The sequence below is a fragment of the Lygodium microphyllum genome, chromosome 18, assembly GCF_053477565.2.
Source record: "Lygodium microphyllum isolate KBCC chromosome 18, Lygodium_microphyllum_v1.1.10, whole genome shotgun sequence".
NCBI classification, from domain to species: Eukaryota; Viridiplantae; Streptophyta; class Polypodiopsida; order Schizaeales; family Lygodiaceae; genus Lygodium; species Lygodium microphyllum.
Genome location: NC_141152.1, coordinates 80,011,770 through 80,029,888, shown reverse-complemented (window position 1 = coordinate 80,029,888; position 18,119 = coordinate 80,011,770). Strand labels below are relative to the sequence as shown.

General features: G+C 41.7%; 1 protein-coding gene across 2 annotated transcripts in view; it reads right to left on the bottom strand.

Moving 5' to 3' along the window:
- Positions 1-18,119, bottom strand: part of LOC148021065 (methylthioribose-1-phosphate isomerase-like) — a 158,827-nt gene that overhangs the window by 76,797 nt on the left and 63,911 nt on the right. For both annotated transcript variants that reach the window (XM_087698920.1, XM_087698919.1), the window contains exons 3-7: positions 15,415-15,573; positions 15,229-15,328; positions 3,652-3,803; positions 3,459-3,564; positions 3,239-3,377 (exon numbers count right to left, since the gene is read on the bottom strand). In XM_087698920.1, coding sequence (XP_087555046.1) covers positions 3,239-3,377; positions 3,459-3,564; positions 3,652-3,803; positions 15,229-15,328; positions 15,415-15,573 — 656 coding nt within the window. The remainder of the gene's footprint in view (positions 1-3,238; positions 3,378-3,458; positions 3,565-3,651; positions 3,804-15,228; positions 15,329-15,414; positions 15,574-18,119) is intronic.

Below are 18,119 nucleotides of genomic sequence, written 5' to 3'. Positions count from 1 at the left end.
TTTGGATACATAGGTGAATACATCGCTTTGTCCTTGATTGGCCATGATATATGTCTGTCTCAAAAAGCACATGTAAGAACCAAAGCTGGAACAACCTGGAAATCTGCAAATTTCCAGAAATTACAGCATACACCAAGCTGTAATTAGCAAAATTGTGTCACACTTGATCACATTTGTCCAATGTATAGGCTGTCCAATACACATACAGTGCTCAACAGCACAACAAATGCAAAAGCCCCAAAATTTAGCTGTCTAAAATGCACAATTTCAATCTATTTCAGACTGAATCTTCAGCGCATGTGCCAATATCTGCTAAACATCCAAAAGCCCCAAATTTTCTGACCCAAATCCCAAGAAATTTCTGCAATTTGTGCATCCAAAAAACAATACCAAGAGCAGAAATGCACTCCTCGGGCAAAAGCCCCTCACTGTAGTTCAAATTTCTGAATAAAAAATAATTAAATCTCTATTTTACCTTCAATGCTGGCAACCTGATGGGGTGGGAGGATGCTGACGGCCTGGTGAAGTGGGAGGATGCTAGAGAGCTTGGCAAACAAGGGCAATGGCAAAGACCAAGGGGCATTGGTTGCTAGCGATGGTGGTGTTGGACTAAGGGCAGCGTTGCAGACGACAGGGCCGAGCTGGGCTTGGGGCTGACAGAACCTAGCTTTGATACCAAATGTGAGATCTGAGATGGGAGCTCTCTGCTGAAAGCACACAATAGATAGTAGAGAGAGTGAGAGTGAAGACAGCTTGACACACGATACAATTCCCAAGTGTATAAGTGAAGGTACAACAAACAACGCTTAGACCTTAGGGTTGTTAAGGTGCATTCACACCCAAAAGGTGTAAAGTACGGTAAGTGACCGAACTATATAACATAAACACGCAAAATAGAAAATAATGTAACGGGGGGGACCTCTCGTAAGGAGAGTAAAAAGTGTCCCAATGTCCTATTGCAGATCACTGACACTCCTCTGTGAGCGTAGGCGTGAGTCAAACCCAACAAAAAAAATGGGCCATACTAAGTAGCCCAATGCTAAGATGCTTAGCACTTTTATAAGTGAACGCAATCTAAAAAAGATAATGCTCTCAATCAGATTGTCTGCAGAAGACATCTATCCTCCGTAGTCTGATGCCTTCTTGGTCTATCCATCAGTCTCATGGTGCTACGAGGATGACATAGACAATTGAGTTTCCAATCTTTGGAAAACTATCTGCTAGAAATGGCCAATGAGCTTAGAGTGTCAATCATTGACTATTTCATCAAGCAAACCATAAAGTCAATGAAGATGCTCAACAAAGAGACCAATCAACTTGTGGCTTTTCAAATTCATCTTTGTGGGAGTGAATCGAATCATTTTCATCAATCAAAAAACCACAACCAAGATTGCATTATGACCACAATTAATCCTACTACAAAATCCATAGATATGCTACTCCACTTCTTATTGGAAATTCATAAAGGATGTAACATTCTTTCTTGTTTGTGCCATTCAATTTTATTAAGCCGACATTATAGACACTCATGCATGTAAGACTCAACTAAAAGTAGCGAGGCACCAAGGCCAAAGTCCGATGTATGCTAGGGTGTCCCGCACTCGACACATCATGACTCATAAAAAAATTTTGTGCAAATATCTGGATCGTCAAACACACGCACTTTGCCTTGTTTAAACAGTAAACCATTACAAATGCAATAACTTTCCATTATCTTTCTATCAATAGCTAGCTTTTGAGCATTCAGACCACCAAAATGTCTCAAGATACTAGGTCCATCTTGACGAATTGCCAGATCCTACCAAAGTGAGGATTGTTTTAGCAACACCCTTTGAGAGAAAATAGAATTAGTCAAAATTTTGAAAAAGAACAAGGCTTTAATTTTGGGGATCCCACTAAGGGTATCAGGCAACCATATTAGTTGCACCCTTTCTGTAACAAATTCCCAAAATCAAACTCCTACATTAGCTCTGCCCATCTCCCCTTGCGGCCACGGAGACCGGACCAATCGCAGAGGTGCTTGAAGGAATGATGGTATATCCAAATAATGAACCAAGGACCATACAAATAATGACGCCTAATTTTTTAAGTGCATGGATAACCACCAATAGCTCTTTCTCTTGAATAGCATAACATGTTTGGGCATTCATGAGCTTACGGCTCTCAAATGCAACACGTTAGTCATCCCGATAAAGAACAACATCCATAGCATAATCACTTGCTCTGTCACCAATGAAATGACCATCTGCCCATGAGATACCACACAAGCGATATCGACAAATATAAAGGAACTAGACATGAGACTCACCTCCTAACCATAGAGCCAAACGGACTCATCCACAAGCTTGGAAGCAAGCAGCAATCCCGGACACGACCACATCCCTAAGGACTAGCATCCACAACCACTCCAAACCATCGCAATGCACAGATGCATCCGACTACAACCAAGACTCTAACCATGAAGCTAGAGCAAGATATGCAACACAAAGAGAGATTCTCACAAAGCCAATACACAGAATTGTGCTTTTGTGGCATCTTCATTGGGGAAAGGAGAATCCAAGCAAAAGAAAAAGAAGAAGTCAAGAAAATTGGATTCATCTTATAGACACAGATTGGAAGCGTAAAGGATGTCCAAAGTGTCCTCGCATCTTAAGGAGAAATGCTGGAAGAAATACCCATCTCCCTCCAATATTCCTTTGGGGTGGCTTTTCTGGGGGTGCTTTTCACCCATCTTCACAAATGAACAATTGTCATTTTCAGCCTCAAGTATTTGTTCATTCCAATTTCTTGAAATATTTAATCACTGAAAAAAGTGAATGTTTTCATTGTGAAGCATACTACATTGTGTGATTACACTTGCAGTTACAAAGAAAACATACTAACTCACTTTAACCACCTGAGTGTGCATAAATGAGGTGAAACACTGATTATGATAAATTATCAGTTTATATAGCTCTTACAGTTCTTACTTTAAGGATTAAATGGCAGTAACCTTACTTGTCCCCTAATAGGAGAATGTTTCAGTTAAATTGGAAATGAGCATCAAGGTTAGAAAATCTTGACAAGTTTAGATTAACATAATTTGTGATGACTTTGTGTTGCATGGGTGTAAACTCAAAAAGGGGGGAATGAAGAAGATCAAAGACAATAATCTGCATGGCATTTTACAGATCCTTTACCATGCATACAAAAAGCTACACCAATATCAGCCAGAAACAATTATAATGGTATCTACTACCATTGGCAGCAATACGGTCAGCCCCAACAATCACAGCAGCAACTTTTCCAGAGGCTTGAAGAGCTGCAGCAGCTGAATCTGCTATAAGGACTGCAGGTATTTTTTCATACACCAACTCATATGCAGTCAGACGTGACCCCTGCAAGTAGAATGGTTTGCAATAGTCAGCCATGCTGAGAAATGATTATCAATTTTAACAAATCCAGCAGAGAATCTAGACCTGATTAAATGGCCTTGTCTCTGTACAATACACCATTTCAATTTTTCCTTTGGAATGGAGAGCCCTAATGACACCCAATGCGGTTCCATACCCTGCTGTTGCCAAACTGTATAGAAACACATGGATAATTCTTAGTTAATACAAACTGGCAGGGCAGTTCCCACAAACCCACAAAACATCATTTCCATCTTACCTGCCTGTGTTGCAATGTGTTAGCACACATAGCTTATCAACCAAACCTCTATGTTTAGCATCATCCAAAACCAGGTCAGCTCCATAAGCTCCCATGCATTTGTTCGATGCCACATCTGCAGTCAGCATACCCTCTGCAGCCTCAATATAGGCCTGCATTGTCATTGCATGTGTAAAAATAGTCTTTCCAACATCCCCACTCATTACGTCCAGGCACAAAGAGCAAGTAGGATAATATTCAAAAACAGGCTAAATCTTATAAAGTTAGTTAATGACATGATTCACATCTCCACATGAACAATCATATAAGTGACAGAAAGCAGGTTGATAGACAGCACGCCATGAGTATTAAAATCTCCTCACATTCGTTATTCACAAGTAGAGAATGCCATGGACACTTCAATCAATGCCAATCTCAGGATAACAGCTAAAATTGAAGAACCTAACTTAAAGACACATCAATATGCTTAAAATTATCAGCACACAATCAGCACAAGTGTGATGTGACACCATTGCACATCCATGTCATGTGAAATCTGACAAGGTGCGTGACAAGTCTAGCATTTCTTATTTTTGGTGATTCCTTGTTGACCTCCGCAAATTTTTATCCGGAACCAGTTTTTCACATTTGTTTTTCTCATAAATAAGAAACATTAGGAAAAACCTTCAATAACTAGAGTCCTCCCCTCCCCCCTTCTGCTTTCCTGGCTATTAGCTGATTATCAGTCTTTTATGGGGTGTCTGGACTTTTTCATTACTATTGACCAGAGTGCAACATCAGATTGGAGTTTGCTAGTGTGGCTGCTTGGGAACCTAACTAGTGGCAGGCCCTACTTTCATCTGTCCTTGCATCCAACAGACAGTGCTTGGCTGCATGGCAGGCACAACAAAGTGGTCCACCCATTAGCACTTGGTGTCTTGTGCTTCGGTTAGCCATGTACTAAGGTTACTCCATTGGCATCTAGTACTAAGGCAGAGTACAGGGGGGCTGCATTGGCAGCATGTGAGATTGCTTGGTTGCTCAAGCTTATGGCTGACTTGGATATTCAGGTTGATGCTCCAGTGAAACTGTTATGTGATAATCTGAGTAGTGTACTCCTGGCCATGAATCCAGTTTACCATGCCAGGACAAAACACATAGAGGTACACTACCACTTTATTCGTGAGATGGTCCTTGCAAGAAAGGTTGATCTTATGCATGTGAGGACTGATGAGCAGGTAGCAGATATCTTTACCAAGTCTTTGGGTAAAGATAAGTTTTGTGGTTTTAGACAGCTACTTGGTGTGCAGATGCTGTCTTGAGCTTGAGGGGGAGTGTTAGAAGTCAAGCTCCCCGTGTAGTGTGTGACTGTCTTTATGTACTACCGACATGACAGCTAGTGTACAGCTGTCTCCTGCTTGTGACTACATTAAATAAGTCGGTTAGCATTGGCACATTTGCTCAGAGCTGATTGACATAGTGTGCACACACGTGGGTGTCAAATGGTCACTTTACTTGCATGCCAAAGTAAGAACTTGATGTGTTCGAGTGTTCTATTAAAGAATGGTAACTTACCTTCCTAGAAGTGGCATGAGGATTCAAGATTGCTTATTCACTGAAAGGATATGGAGGTGCATGTTGTTGAAAATCCGCATCTTTGCTAGTCTTCTTCCCATAGGGACGTCTATTTCCAAGCTGCTGTTTTGGAGGGGCATTTGTTGAATTACAAGTGAACAAGATATGTGGAATGAGGTAGATGGCAAGGTGTTTTTTCATCGTGTTCAAGATTGGGGAGCATAGTTGAGGGAAACTTTGGAACATGAATGGAATCAGGAATAGGAATGCCGCATCATCAAGGGACGATGAGGATCACATGATGTCCTAGTTAATAAGATTTAGATTTTATAGTTATAAGTTGGAAGATGTGAATGAAGCTATAAGATGGAAGAAGTCATAAGTTAGAGAGAGAGAGAGAGATTAGATTCTCTATTAGTCATAATTGATGGTCATAAGTGTTGGTCTTGATAGATAGAGCATAATTGGAACCAAATTGTGGCCATGATCCTTATTTTAGCTAGTCATAATTGATGGTCATAAGTGTTGGTCTTGATTGATAGATTGTAGGTGGAACCGAATCATGGTCATAATAATTATTTTAGTTGTTCCCTTTTAATCTTCACATGTGGAAGAATCACAATGTTTCTTTTTATGAAGGTCATGATTGAAAGGGTGTATCCCTTTTTGCTTGTAAAGGTTGTGATCGATATGGTTGATCCGATTTCACTTTATCAACACTCAACACGGCACGTTTGTGGCCTAAAATAGAATATGTTTTCTTAAAAGGGCACAAACTTTCAAATTTTGACCATAAACATTGCATCCTATTCCATCAAGACTTTTTATGTCCCGAAATATTTGGGTTTTGCCCGAAACACTACGTGCCGCCATTTTGGCAATCGAAACATTTCGGTCCAAGAAACACATTTCAAGAGATTTTGACTCCATTTTAGCGTTTCGTCTCTTCCTAAGAGCTGCTCCATGATGTTTCGCATAACTATGTCGAGGAGTAGATTTAGCAAAGGTCTCTTGTTAACAAGATCTAGAGATACAATAATGTGGTGATCCTCCAAGGATTACATTGAGTCCTGAGATCAACATTATGCTCTTCCTTGCCTGTACGATATAGGATCAATAGAGCCCAAAGCAAAGGCACTAGAGATGTAGCTTGAGGCAACAAGGGCCATCGGTTGGCACATTTGACAGTGGCTTCAAATTACAAACAAAGGACCAAAATGCAGATAAGGAGTCCTAAAGGAGCATCTATTTCCATGCTCAAGTCGCTAGATGAGAATCATCCACATTACCACAAATCGAATCTCATCTCTAACGTTATTGTTTGGTACATCTCATTGAGATATTGTGTCAACTAAGTTTAGTACATCTCAGGATGGAGACTTGCTAGTCACTTTTGACAACAAGAGACACTTGGATTAGCGGAGGAGATCATAGGATCTCAGTTGTACTCCTTCCATTTGCAATATAAAATAAAGAAATACCACAAGGGGCACCAATTTCGGGGCCAATAGGGTGTCCAATGTCCAAGCTTAAAGTGGTAAAGTGTGCATTTTTAGTTTATGTGAATTTTATGTTTGCTGTAATTAGTGCTTAATCAAGTTATTTACTACCCTATCCAAGGAGGAAGGCTGGTTTCATCCATACTACCCTGTATCCTCTACCATCTCCCATCAAGAGTTGGCAAATTCTGTCCAAATCCTAGAGAGAGTCTTTGTAGTAGATTTTTTTGAATAAATCATAGCATGGCTGCATTTGCTGGTCCAAAATCCATATATACCCAACAATAATGCTAGCTCTGAGCTCCCATCTAAGATACTGCCCCTGGGTCCATTTATGAGAAAGCTAGCATGGCGATCCCACTCACAAGCTACTCCAAGGCAAGGTTAGCATAACACCTCCATAAATTCTCATATCTACAAACTAGGCCTCTATCTATGACCTAAGCAATTGTCCACCATGTGACAATCATAGAGCTAGCAATTTCCCACAATCCTAACAGATCTCCTCCAAATCTCTGGAGCAATAGGGAAATCCCAAATGTAGTATCTCAACCCTCTCTGTCTCCTCTAGCTCACCACATCTCATTGTAAGAGTGAGAGAGTGGGATTGTTCTTTTGCTGATTTGAGTTTTCTTTCACATTTGGAGGATTTTCCATTGCTGTTTTCAGTTATCTAGAATGCCATTGAAAGTGAGGGAATAGACCAACAGCAATGTTTATTTCCTTCTAAGTTTCTCGCTTGCATCTAGACAGATCATTCATACTCCCAAAGGCAGATGCAAGAGACTGCAATCAGTCACAAGGATTGAAGAGGCAAGAGGCCTTTCCACAAACATGGGATTCCTCTACAGACCGCTAGATTGCCTTTTTTGTTAGCACTTGTATTAGTCATTCTCCTTGAGAGGGCCAGCCTGGAAGATATATGTTCCCTGTAATCATCTTCATTCATACATACTGATTTTGATGGACTTTCATTTAAAGAATAGCAGGATGACACACCTAGAGTTGTGCAGATTAGTCATATGTGTAAGTTCACTAATTATTGACTCCGCATCATTGAGTAATTGTTCTCCTTCATCAATTGTGAGTTTCACCTTGTTGGTTGTGAAAGAGTGTGGGATTGATCTTTTGCTTATTTTTCTCACATTTGGAGATTGTTCATTTTCTGTTTTGAGTCTTCCCTCACATCTAGACAACCATACCACGAAAAGTAATACACTAACAAGACACTTTCCACTTCCTTCTATGTTTCTCTCACATCTAGACACAGAACATTCCTACTCTCAAAGACAGATGCGAGAGACAGTAACAAAATCACACAGCTCAAGGAGGCAAGAGGCTTTTCTACACACATGGAATTCTTCCACCTTCCTTCCACTAGAGATTCCTCGTATGGTTTGGCAGTAGACCACCAGAATGGCTTTTCTGTTAGCCCTAATACTGGGGGGAAAGCAGCAGGTGCCAGGAGCAGAGTTCTAGGCACCCCATTTTTTGCATACTTAGACACACCTAGAGTTGTGCCCATTAGTCATGTAGTGTAAGCTATCATTGTACACTAATTATTGTCTCAGTATCATTGACTGATTGTTTTCGATAATCAATTGTTTCACCTTGTTCATTGTGAGAGACAATGGGATTGTCCTTTTGCTGATTTGAGTTTCCTTTCACATTCAGAAATTGTGCATTTGCTATTTTTAGTTTCCTATCACATCTAGTCAGTTATACGGAGTGAGGCAATAGACCAACAACACACTTTCCATTTCCATCTATGTTTCTCACTTGCATCTAGGCAAAGATCTTTCATACTTAAGCAGATGCAAAAGACTGCAAGAAAATCACAGGGCCTTAGACTGCAAAATGCCTTTATACACACATGGGATTCTTACATGTTCTTTCAACGAGAGATTCTACGTATTGTTTGGCACTGCAGACTGTCAGACTGGCTTTTTTCTTAGCCCTTGTGCTAGCCATTCTTCTTTGAGGGAAGCCAGCCTGGGAGATGTCTATTCCCTGTACTTATGTTCGAAGTATACAGTCCTCCCATAATGTTGAGACTCTAGAGCAGTCTTCAACTGCACTCTAACCGAGATTGACCACTTCTCAGCCTATAAGCTTTCCAAGAAGCATTCACAGCATCTACTGCTAGACTTCCTTGAGAATGCTCACTCAAGAAATGAACTTTGACCTTGATACATCAATAATCTTTTTCAATAGGACTAAGGGGAAGGACTATTTCAGCATGGGGACAGGATCACCACTCCACTGCTATCTTCACCCTCCTCAACAAGTATGTTGCCACCCATCCTTCCACAAATTGATAGTGCAGTTTTGACATGTAGCAAGAGATAAGAATCACAGGGATGCACTGGAGGAGGGAACCCCCCATTACCCTTCAGTGCAGGCTACAGCCACAATGTAGCAAGAGATAGATGTCACACACATGCATTAGGGGAGGGAACCCTCCAGTACCCTTTAACGAGGATTATAGTCCCCTCAAACAACACAGATTCTCTCCCATCCTCCAAATTTCTTCCTACAATCATGGAAAGGAAATGTTGCAGCCAATGGAATACACTGACGTTCTTGAACATTGCTTCAAGAGTGTGGTTGCCTAGCAATGTCTTGCCCTAGAAACTCCCACAGAAATTAGAGCTACCCAAGGGCATGGTTGACGGAGATCACAAGGTCAGTACCAACATGAAAGTGAAGAACATATACAACCTCACAGAAGTGGAGCTAAGCTCAAAAAATGGGAGCCAAAGAGAAGGAAGAGACATTGAGAATTTGTCTATTGCTAGGATTTCAGGTCACAGCATCCCAAGTAATTTCAGAGGGACCGTCCAAGGGATTACTTCATGCTAATCACCAACACTAGAAATAGACTGAAGATTACCACAGTAGATACCAGTCCCCTTGCTAATGACTACAATAAGATCCAATCCAAGATAATTGGTCTTAGGCTTCTCCAATGTTGCTAGACCTTCCCCATCTCACCTGAAAGTCTATACTTTTGAGATCAGTGTCCTAGACAGTATTTGTACCTTTTGGAGACTAAAGCTTTAGCCAAGTCTGCCCTTTATCCCTATTTCTTGCTCTACATTACAGAAAAAGGGCCAACCTATCTTTGGAAAATTTCCAAGGGACATCTATTTCACATCAATGGACAGTAGATAAGCGATACACACTCTGGGTTTCTCTGTGACAGAGTATAGCTACCCCCCACCCCCTTGTGAGTTGCTACTGCCACCTACCTTGTGCCCTCCACCTGCCATTTCCACTCTCAGTTTGCTGCCCCCTACCTGCGGCCATCACCTGCCCTGTCATCCTCCCATCCTGCAAACAATTGTCACCCACTACCTGCCACCCTCCCTGCCTGCAGTCATCACCCACTGCCTGCCACACCCCTGCCTGCAGCCAATGCCCACTAAGGCACCCTTGCCCCCTGCCTGTAGCCATTGCTTTGTCCCCTAATTGTGCTGTCAGACTTCACTACCCCGCCGCCTGGTTGCACCTCCCTAGCCAGTATCACCCAAGCCTGAACAATTGTCGCCCCACACTGCCTGTCTGGTTCAGCCTGCTCATGCACTACTACCTGGTTGCAATCTTGCCATCAGCATCTGCCTGTTTCCTCATACCCATTGCCAGCACCTCCCTAATGTCGCTTGCAGTTTTTCTTTAACTTATATTGCAAATGGAAGGAGTAGAACTGAGATCCTCTGATCTTCTCCGCTAATCCAAGTGCTTCTTGCTGTCAAAACTGACCAGTAAGCCTCCAAACCGATTTGCCCCTTAGTTTACTTGGAGATTGGCCGTCATCTTGCTCCTTGAAAGACAAATTCAGCCCCAAATTCGATATTAGCTGGCTGGCCTCTTGAATCTCCCTAAAATTCCTCAATTTCAGCTACTAGAATTCAAGTCCTAGGCCCTCAATCCTGAGCACGCATCCTAAGGCAACTGTCAAAACCCTAATTTCTACTATAAATTAGGGTTTACAGCAATAGAGATAGATTGAATTCTCTTCCTTCATGGCTTAAAAAACTGGAAATGCTGAGATAACTTCAGAGATGGCTAGGGGATCAGAGAGAATGCTATAGAGACAGAAATTTGAGAGTTACATTGTGAGAAATGTTAAAAAACTATTGTTGTGTTGCTCAAATAGCCACGGAAGATGTCATCTACAGCTTAGGACCAGCAAAAAGACTACTACCCCCTCATATCTGCTATCACCTACGCCAAATGGAGAGCTCCAAATTGTTGTCACATGCCATAGAACTGATCCTTGGTGGCTGCAAATCACATCAACAACCTCTCCTTGCTCTCTAACAGCCTCCTTCTCTCTCACAATGGCTAGAATAGACTCCACCCGCCCCTAAAAACGTTTTCCCCACTCGCATGGGCAAGTTTTGCCAAGTGGCAACCTTCTAATCCAATTATGCAACATTATCCAACTTACTAAATTAATTTTCAAAATATTAATTCTGAAAATTGATTTCATAACTATTCTAGTGTCCAAAAATTTAATTTCACTAGCCAATAATTGAATTGGCTAAGCCAATTTGTCTTCCAAGTATCCCTAAGTAGTTTTATTGACCCTTACACTAGCATTAATTAATTAATTAATGCCTAATGTCTAATGTCACCACTGACATCAATGGCCAATATATTGATCTAGGCCAAAATCTGACACTATGTACCATCTAGTACCTGTTAGGCATAACTTACTACAACTTTTACCTTGGGCATCAATTGATATCTCGGGATCCTAGGTCCAACAATGTGAAATAGTTGACTTGCACGTTACATGTGCAAGTCACATTAGCACATTTAATTAACTTTTAATCAAATGCTAAGCAAAGCAACAAAATTTCACGTCCTAGTGACACCCCCCAAGCCCCATCACACACCTTGCAACTCGTCGATCCAAGGAACAAATTTAAGCAGTTCGTACGCTTTGTCATATAAGGAAGCCTTCATGCTTGGCAGAACGCTAGGAGGAGAGGGCCTTGTGGCAAGATCAAGCAACTATCCATGGGTTGCTACAAGAGTCACCCCATGACCACACCCTCCATGCCCAAAAGCTCAAGGAACAAACAGGACTTGCGAGTTTAGAGGACAAGAGGATAGAGAGCTCTTTCCACCCTCAGCCACTTTCTAGGTACGAAAAGGGGATACCACCTACAGAAAGTTCTCCCAAGTGCACCAACCTCGCACTTTAGGGGGCCAAACCCACAGCTTGCATGATCAGTACAGGAGAGTGAGATCCTACCTTCAAGAGGTAATCAGGGTTCACCACGAACTTTTAGAGACAGCTCTTGTAGCAAGAGACGGCCCAAGCTTAGGTACCCCGTTGCAGATAGCAAGTGTCAGATTGCATCACATCCCTACAGACAAAGAGGATGGAACGGTCACTTCTCACCCCTTTTTCTGAGCAAATGTTTCATAATTTCAAATCACAAGACAGGCACAAGTATCCAAGAGAATTTGGGGTATCCATGACTTTCTTTTTCACATATTGGAAGAAGGTGAACCATCCCTTGCTAGAACATTGCAAGAGATCTTCAACTAAGGGTGGATGCCAAACTATCTGTCCATGGGTCTAGTCTATCTCCTCCCCAAAGGGGCCATCACCTAGAGCTGACCCAATGGCAACCCATCACCTTATTGTCAGTGGCATACAAGACACTAGCAAAGACAAGTTGCAGCCTACTTCGCCCCATTCTCACATACATCAATCATGATAAACAGATAGGCTTCCTCCAAGAATAGAGCAACTTGGACATCTTCACCTTCTTCAAGGTCATAGAGTGAGTCAAACATAGCAACCATAGGGTTCCAATGCTCCTCATGCACTTCAAGAAGGCCTATGATAAAGGTCAATTAGGACTTCCTAGAGGGTCCCATGGCAAGGTTGTGTTTCCCTTAGCAATGGATCAGCAACGTCTCTATGCTAAATAGGTCATTCAAGGACAACGTGATCATAGAGGGGAGGAGAGGTACAAAGTTCCAATTGGAGCAATCAATCCAATAAGGCTTCCTATTAGCTCCTTGCCTCTTTCTATTGTTTGCAAAGGCGATGCCCTATTTCCTCCGTTCTAGAGTTAGTGGCTTGCACGGAGCCAAGTTGCCTATGTGGGATGAGGTAGAGATGTTGGATTCAAAGTGTGCAGACAACATGGAACTTGATGTTGAGGATGATGAGTCATGACTAATAGAGGTGTTCTGTACAATAGCAGGTGCAAAAAACCATGGGTGTAAATTGGTTGGTTTTCATATAGAACCTCATTCTAGCACTCATTGGGGCATCCACTTGGTACTCAAATGGGAAAGTAGGGGGGATACTGTCAAATACCTTGGATTCCAAACCCAAATGCAGCAAGACAGTGTGTATAAGAATTGTCCACAGTAGCACTTGGAAACTCCAAAGCATTGCCTATGCAGTGCAAAGTAGCATGGCTGCTAAGAGGAGTTTGCTGACTACTCCATCAAGTAATGAGTTGCAGCTAGCCTGGGGTGCATTTCATGAGGCTCATATGCCATGGTAGGATTGAAGGCTTTGCCTAGCAGCTAGATGCCAGAGCTTATGGCACCACAATTGGAGGCTTGGGAGACCATTGGGAGCCTCATACAGTGGCACATCTAGAAGGCATGCTATCGGACGATTTTCAGTGGTGAGAGCCTTTCGTTGTATGCTACTATGGCAGAGCTTTGGTCGTCCATCATCCACTTACTCTATGGCTGCTAGGATCAGCTACAGGGTGACTCTCGGCAGCAACAGGACCTCGGCAGCAGGTCATTCACACCTAGGGTGACCATATCCTGTCTTTCATGTTCCAAGCGGGCTGCCATTGGTGGCATTACATTCGTCCTCCATGGCTTCCATCACCCATCCCCCCCAAACTGCCTCCAAAGGCGTATATATGAGTGATCTCTGATTTACCGAAAGCTCCACTTGTACTTCTCTATATTTCTTCTGAGTAATATAATTAGCCAAACCTTTTTTCCAAGGAAAAGATCTATAGCATTATTATCTGCTGATTGTGGAAAGTAACATGGAGTCAAAACATTTACCCATAGCACAATTCAACTTCTAAACCCTTCCTTGTATCAGCGACAACAGGATTGCAGCATTCATACACACAGGGCATTACATGGCTATCCCTTTCAAAAACTTGGAGTGTATTAGAAGATGTTTAATTCCAAAAAGGATCTTTCTCATTTTTTCTTATAGCTCATAGAAGTCTAGCTGTAGGCACTTGACTGTGATATGGCAGTTTATAAATTGCCTAATCAAGATGCACAGTGGCTGAGACATGGTCCCATTGCATTTGGGACTGCCCCAAAGCTTAGGATGCATGGAGGAAAGTTCTAAAAGAGATGATTGTGAGTAACAGAACAGTGGCCTATGTTACAGTCAAAGGGCCGACCTATGCCTAGAGGACTTTCCAAGATACATCTATTACCACATCCAAGGACACACTCTGGGTTCCTGTGACAGAAAAGACTGGAGGAAACTAGTACAAATGGGTGATTCTCTTTAGTAATATTGTATGGTAGTCTTGGGAAGCAACATTCCATCAAACCATTGACAAGTAGCACATTCCAACTTCTAAAGTCCTTCCTTTGTATCTTGGTAGAGACCATCCACACCCTTAATGGCAGATGGTAGAAGATTACAGTGATTAAGACATATGAGAAGAAAGGGGTCATACAGGAGACAAGCACGTTCGTTTATCTCAGGAATCCTTATATGGTTGGATATTGTCTCTAAAGAGTTGATGTCTATCTCTTTCTCTATTTTAAATCTCAGAGCTCCTTGTAATCAATCTTACTGATGTTTGTACATAAGTTTTGTCTTGATCTTTTCTTAGAGAGACAAAAACAGAGGAGCTAAGTGACAGCACAAGTTTGTGTCAGCACAAGTCTGTGCCTGAAAATGATGCAAGAACCTCAGGTTATTTCACTATTGCTAGTACTATGATTATAAATATTTGCAAATACATGCAGTGCAAGGTGACTCACAGATTAGACCTCAACAACCTGGGTACCCTTTAGAGTGTGCATAATTTTAAAAGTGTGTGAAGCTGTTGATTTATATCTCCAATGAATTTCTTTCTTAGATATGAACTTCCAAGGCAATATTTGAAGCTTCATCAAGAGACAAGATAGTATGCTTGATGTACTGATTTGTAGCAAGAATATTTGTGCTAAATTTTTGGAAGCTGTGCGAGCTATGAAATATGCGCCACTGTTGCAAACATATGTTTTTCATTGCCAAACCAATAATACATTCGTAGTGTCTGAAAAGCATTTGCCTAGCTACTGTATACACATGTCATCAAGGTACAACACACCACAGAGAAAAATAATCCATCGCTTAGAACAAGGCATATGCAGTAAACAATACCCCCCTCCATGCACTGCACAAATTTAGCAGGATTTTCAAAAATAAAAGCATGTGCCTATTAGATACATAAAAACAAGAAAACAAAAAAAAAACGTTAAAATTAAAAAGTCTCAAACATACTTTGATAATCATTTCAGGCGTAGAGGTAGAAGCAGCAGCATTGCTTATTCTCTCTATCAATTTGGTAGCAGCATCAAAGAGATTGACTGCTGTTGGTCGACTGCATTTTCCAGCATATTTGACATTTGAGAATTTGCAAACTTTAAAAGTTGCATTATAAGTGGGAAAAAGAATCTCGAGGCATACCTTGATACAAGGTAGTGCAGCCGCTCATCTATATACTGAAAAGCCTCTTTTGCACTAGCAGGCTTTAACTCTATGTTAGCCAACTCCACAGCAAGCGAGAGAGCTGCTGCTATGGCTATTGCAGGTGCGCCCCTTACCACCATATCTTTGATTGCATGCCTGGCAGGAGGCAAAAAGCATTTGTAAGCATGTAGAGAGTTTTGTACTTACATGATTCCACCTAAACAGCCACATCATATACAAATTTTGGTGATATTCCATCATTATTACATTTGAAGCTGCCTAAATGTAGTAAATTACTGCAAACATCAGCCAGTGTTACTACAGTCTCTTCCTATGCATGCACATTGTAAATATTGCAGCATGCAAAGGCCAGAGAGCAGGCCAGGCAAGGACGAGGAAGGAGGCAGCAGAATCAGGCTGGGGGCCAACGTGTTAAAGTCACCTTGAGAGAGGACAGTACTTCATCTCTGGGTGTGGCTAGGAGATAAATTGCTTTCTCAACACATGCAGGAAAAGCAACAATATTTTACACTGATATGGATATCTATTCCAAGGAAACCATCATTGCAGGCAATATATATTTTTTAGACTACCATAGGTGCAAGCTTCATACCTCTGCTTTGTATTGACTCTGGAGTATGCTTGGTTAGCCTTTGCTTTGGCTGTTTTTGATTGATGTCTGTATGAATGTGGACTAATGTCCCTTTGCTTCTATAGAAATAGTTCTACTGTGATATATATGGATGGAATGATCACAAAACATTGCTCAGCCAGTTTGTCTGGCAACCTTAGAAACAAGGCATATCAGTGGTTACAATAGAAAAAATGGAAGTTTTTTAACTGAGTGAGCATATGCTGAGTGGACCTAGCTATGTGAATGTAGTATGTGATGTATGGTGGTGAAATGGCATGATTCTCCCCAAGATCTTTAAGACACAAGTGGCATCCTTGCCCACTTTTGGAAGATGGCTGACTATCCTGGGCTTATTGTCTTGGATTGCACGGAGTGGTGCAGAAAAGTCTCCTTTTGTTCTAATCTTGGTGAATTGAACAATAGTATGATGGGTGGATATACCAATTGGTTTAGAGGGGGAAGGAGGGCTATCATGGAAAAGAAGCTGTATGTGTGATTTGCTCCAACAGGTTGCAGGGATATTGAAAAATCATGTTTGTCTCCCAACATTCTAATATATTGTGGTAATGCTTACCCCTCCATGTGGAAAGCATGTGTGTCTGCTTAAATGTGGCTGCCTCTCTTCATCTTGTTATATATGGGGAGATAGCATAGCAATCCTAACTCTAGCAGCTCTGTCCATACTGTGTGACTGCCCTAGTATCAGCAGATACTCTCTATGATCCATAGTCACTCTCTATTACAGATGAGTCTGAGAGATACACCTCAAGATCAATCTATGACGGAAGCTAGGACTGCACGACCAAGGAGAGGGTGAGAGCAAATGAGAGACAAGCATTAGCACTAATTAACAGTCACTCATGTAGTAATGGAACATATAGGGATTTTTATATATAGACAGATGCAGATCACCATACAAGGCTAAACAAAGAACTGGTAATGCACATGTTTGCCCCTATAGCTAGCCATGCGATGTCACTATTTGTCATTTTTGCACACCAACATGATAATATACCCTAAACTGGCATTTGGATTGCCATTTCTGCCATGTTTCACACTTCTATCAGCCGTGTTTCACCCTAGTAAGGTGTCTACTGCCCCAAAGGAGGTGCTGTTCAGCATCAGCTGCAGTTTTGGATTGCATTCATGTTGCTACCAATTCTGTTTGTACTAACAGACACTAGCTGCAGCAGTGTCACAGCCTTCTATGGTCTTTTGGCAGATTTTCCCATCAGTTTAGACAGTTTCCAGCCATCCAGTCAGGTCTGCAATGTTGCATTTCAACACAGCATGCCAAGCATGTTGCATGTGTTGTCTGGATTGAGATTGCCATCAGCCAGGTGACCCTGGTGCTTGTTATGGTGCTAGGCAGCTGAATCTTCATTCTTGAAGGAGTAGCCAGATTCTCATTTTCGGTGCACTGCCACCTATGAGCAGCTGGATCTGCATTATTGGGTTGACATCCACCTATTGTAACATCTCATCCTTCTGTTTTAACTAGAAAGCAGGCAGCATTGTAGGTGATGATGGGCAGCATACAGGAGGATATTTTTGAGTTTAGAGGACCTGCATTTGCAGGTTGGCATGCAGTAAAGATTTTGGTTTTCTTGTTGCCAAGGAGGAAACCTGATTGTTTGCATGTGGAGCAATCATGGGCCCTTTGTGGACATTCTACATGCAGTTGCTGGTCTTGGGGCTTGCATTTTTTTGGTGCCATACTTGAGTTTTTTGTCTTTTGTGTACCTCAATAGCATGGACATCTGTCTTCCCCATACAATTTATCCTTTATCTATTTCATGCTTGGTTGCTTTCAAAGTAGCTTGACAGCGTGGGCTGTGCAGATATGCTAGATTTTTCAGAAGAAAACACAAAACATACCACCATGACTGATACACTAAGCCCACACACTAATTCATAAATGAAACAATTGAAAAATAGAAAATAAAGGTAACTGAATAATGAATGAATGAATGAAATTGTCCAAAATGCCCAAGGGGAGAGCTATCCAACAGCTGGTAGCTCTCTCAGGAGTTGTTTGAGGGAGGTAGGGACACGTGTCATCCATCAG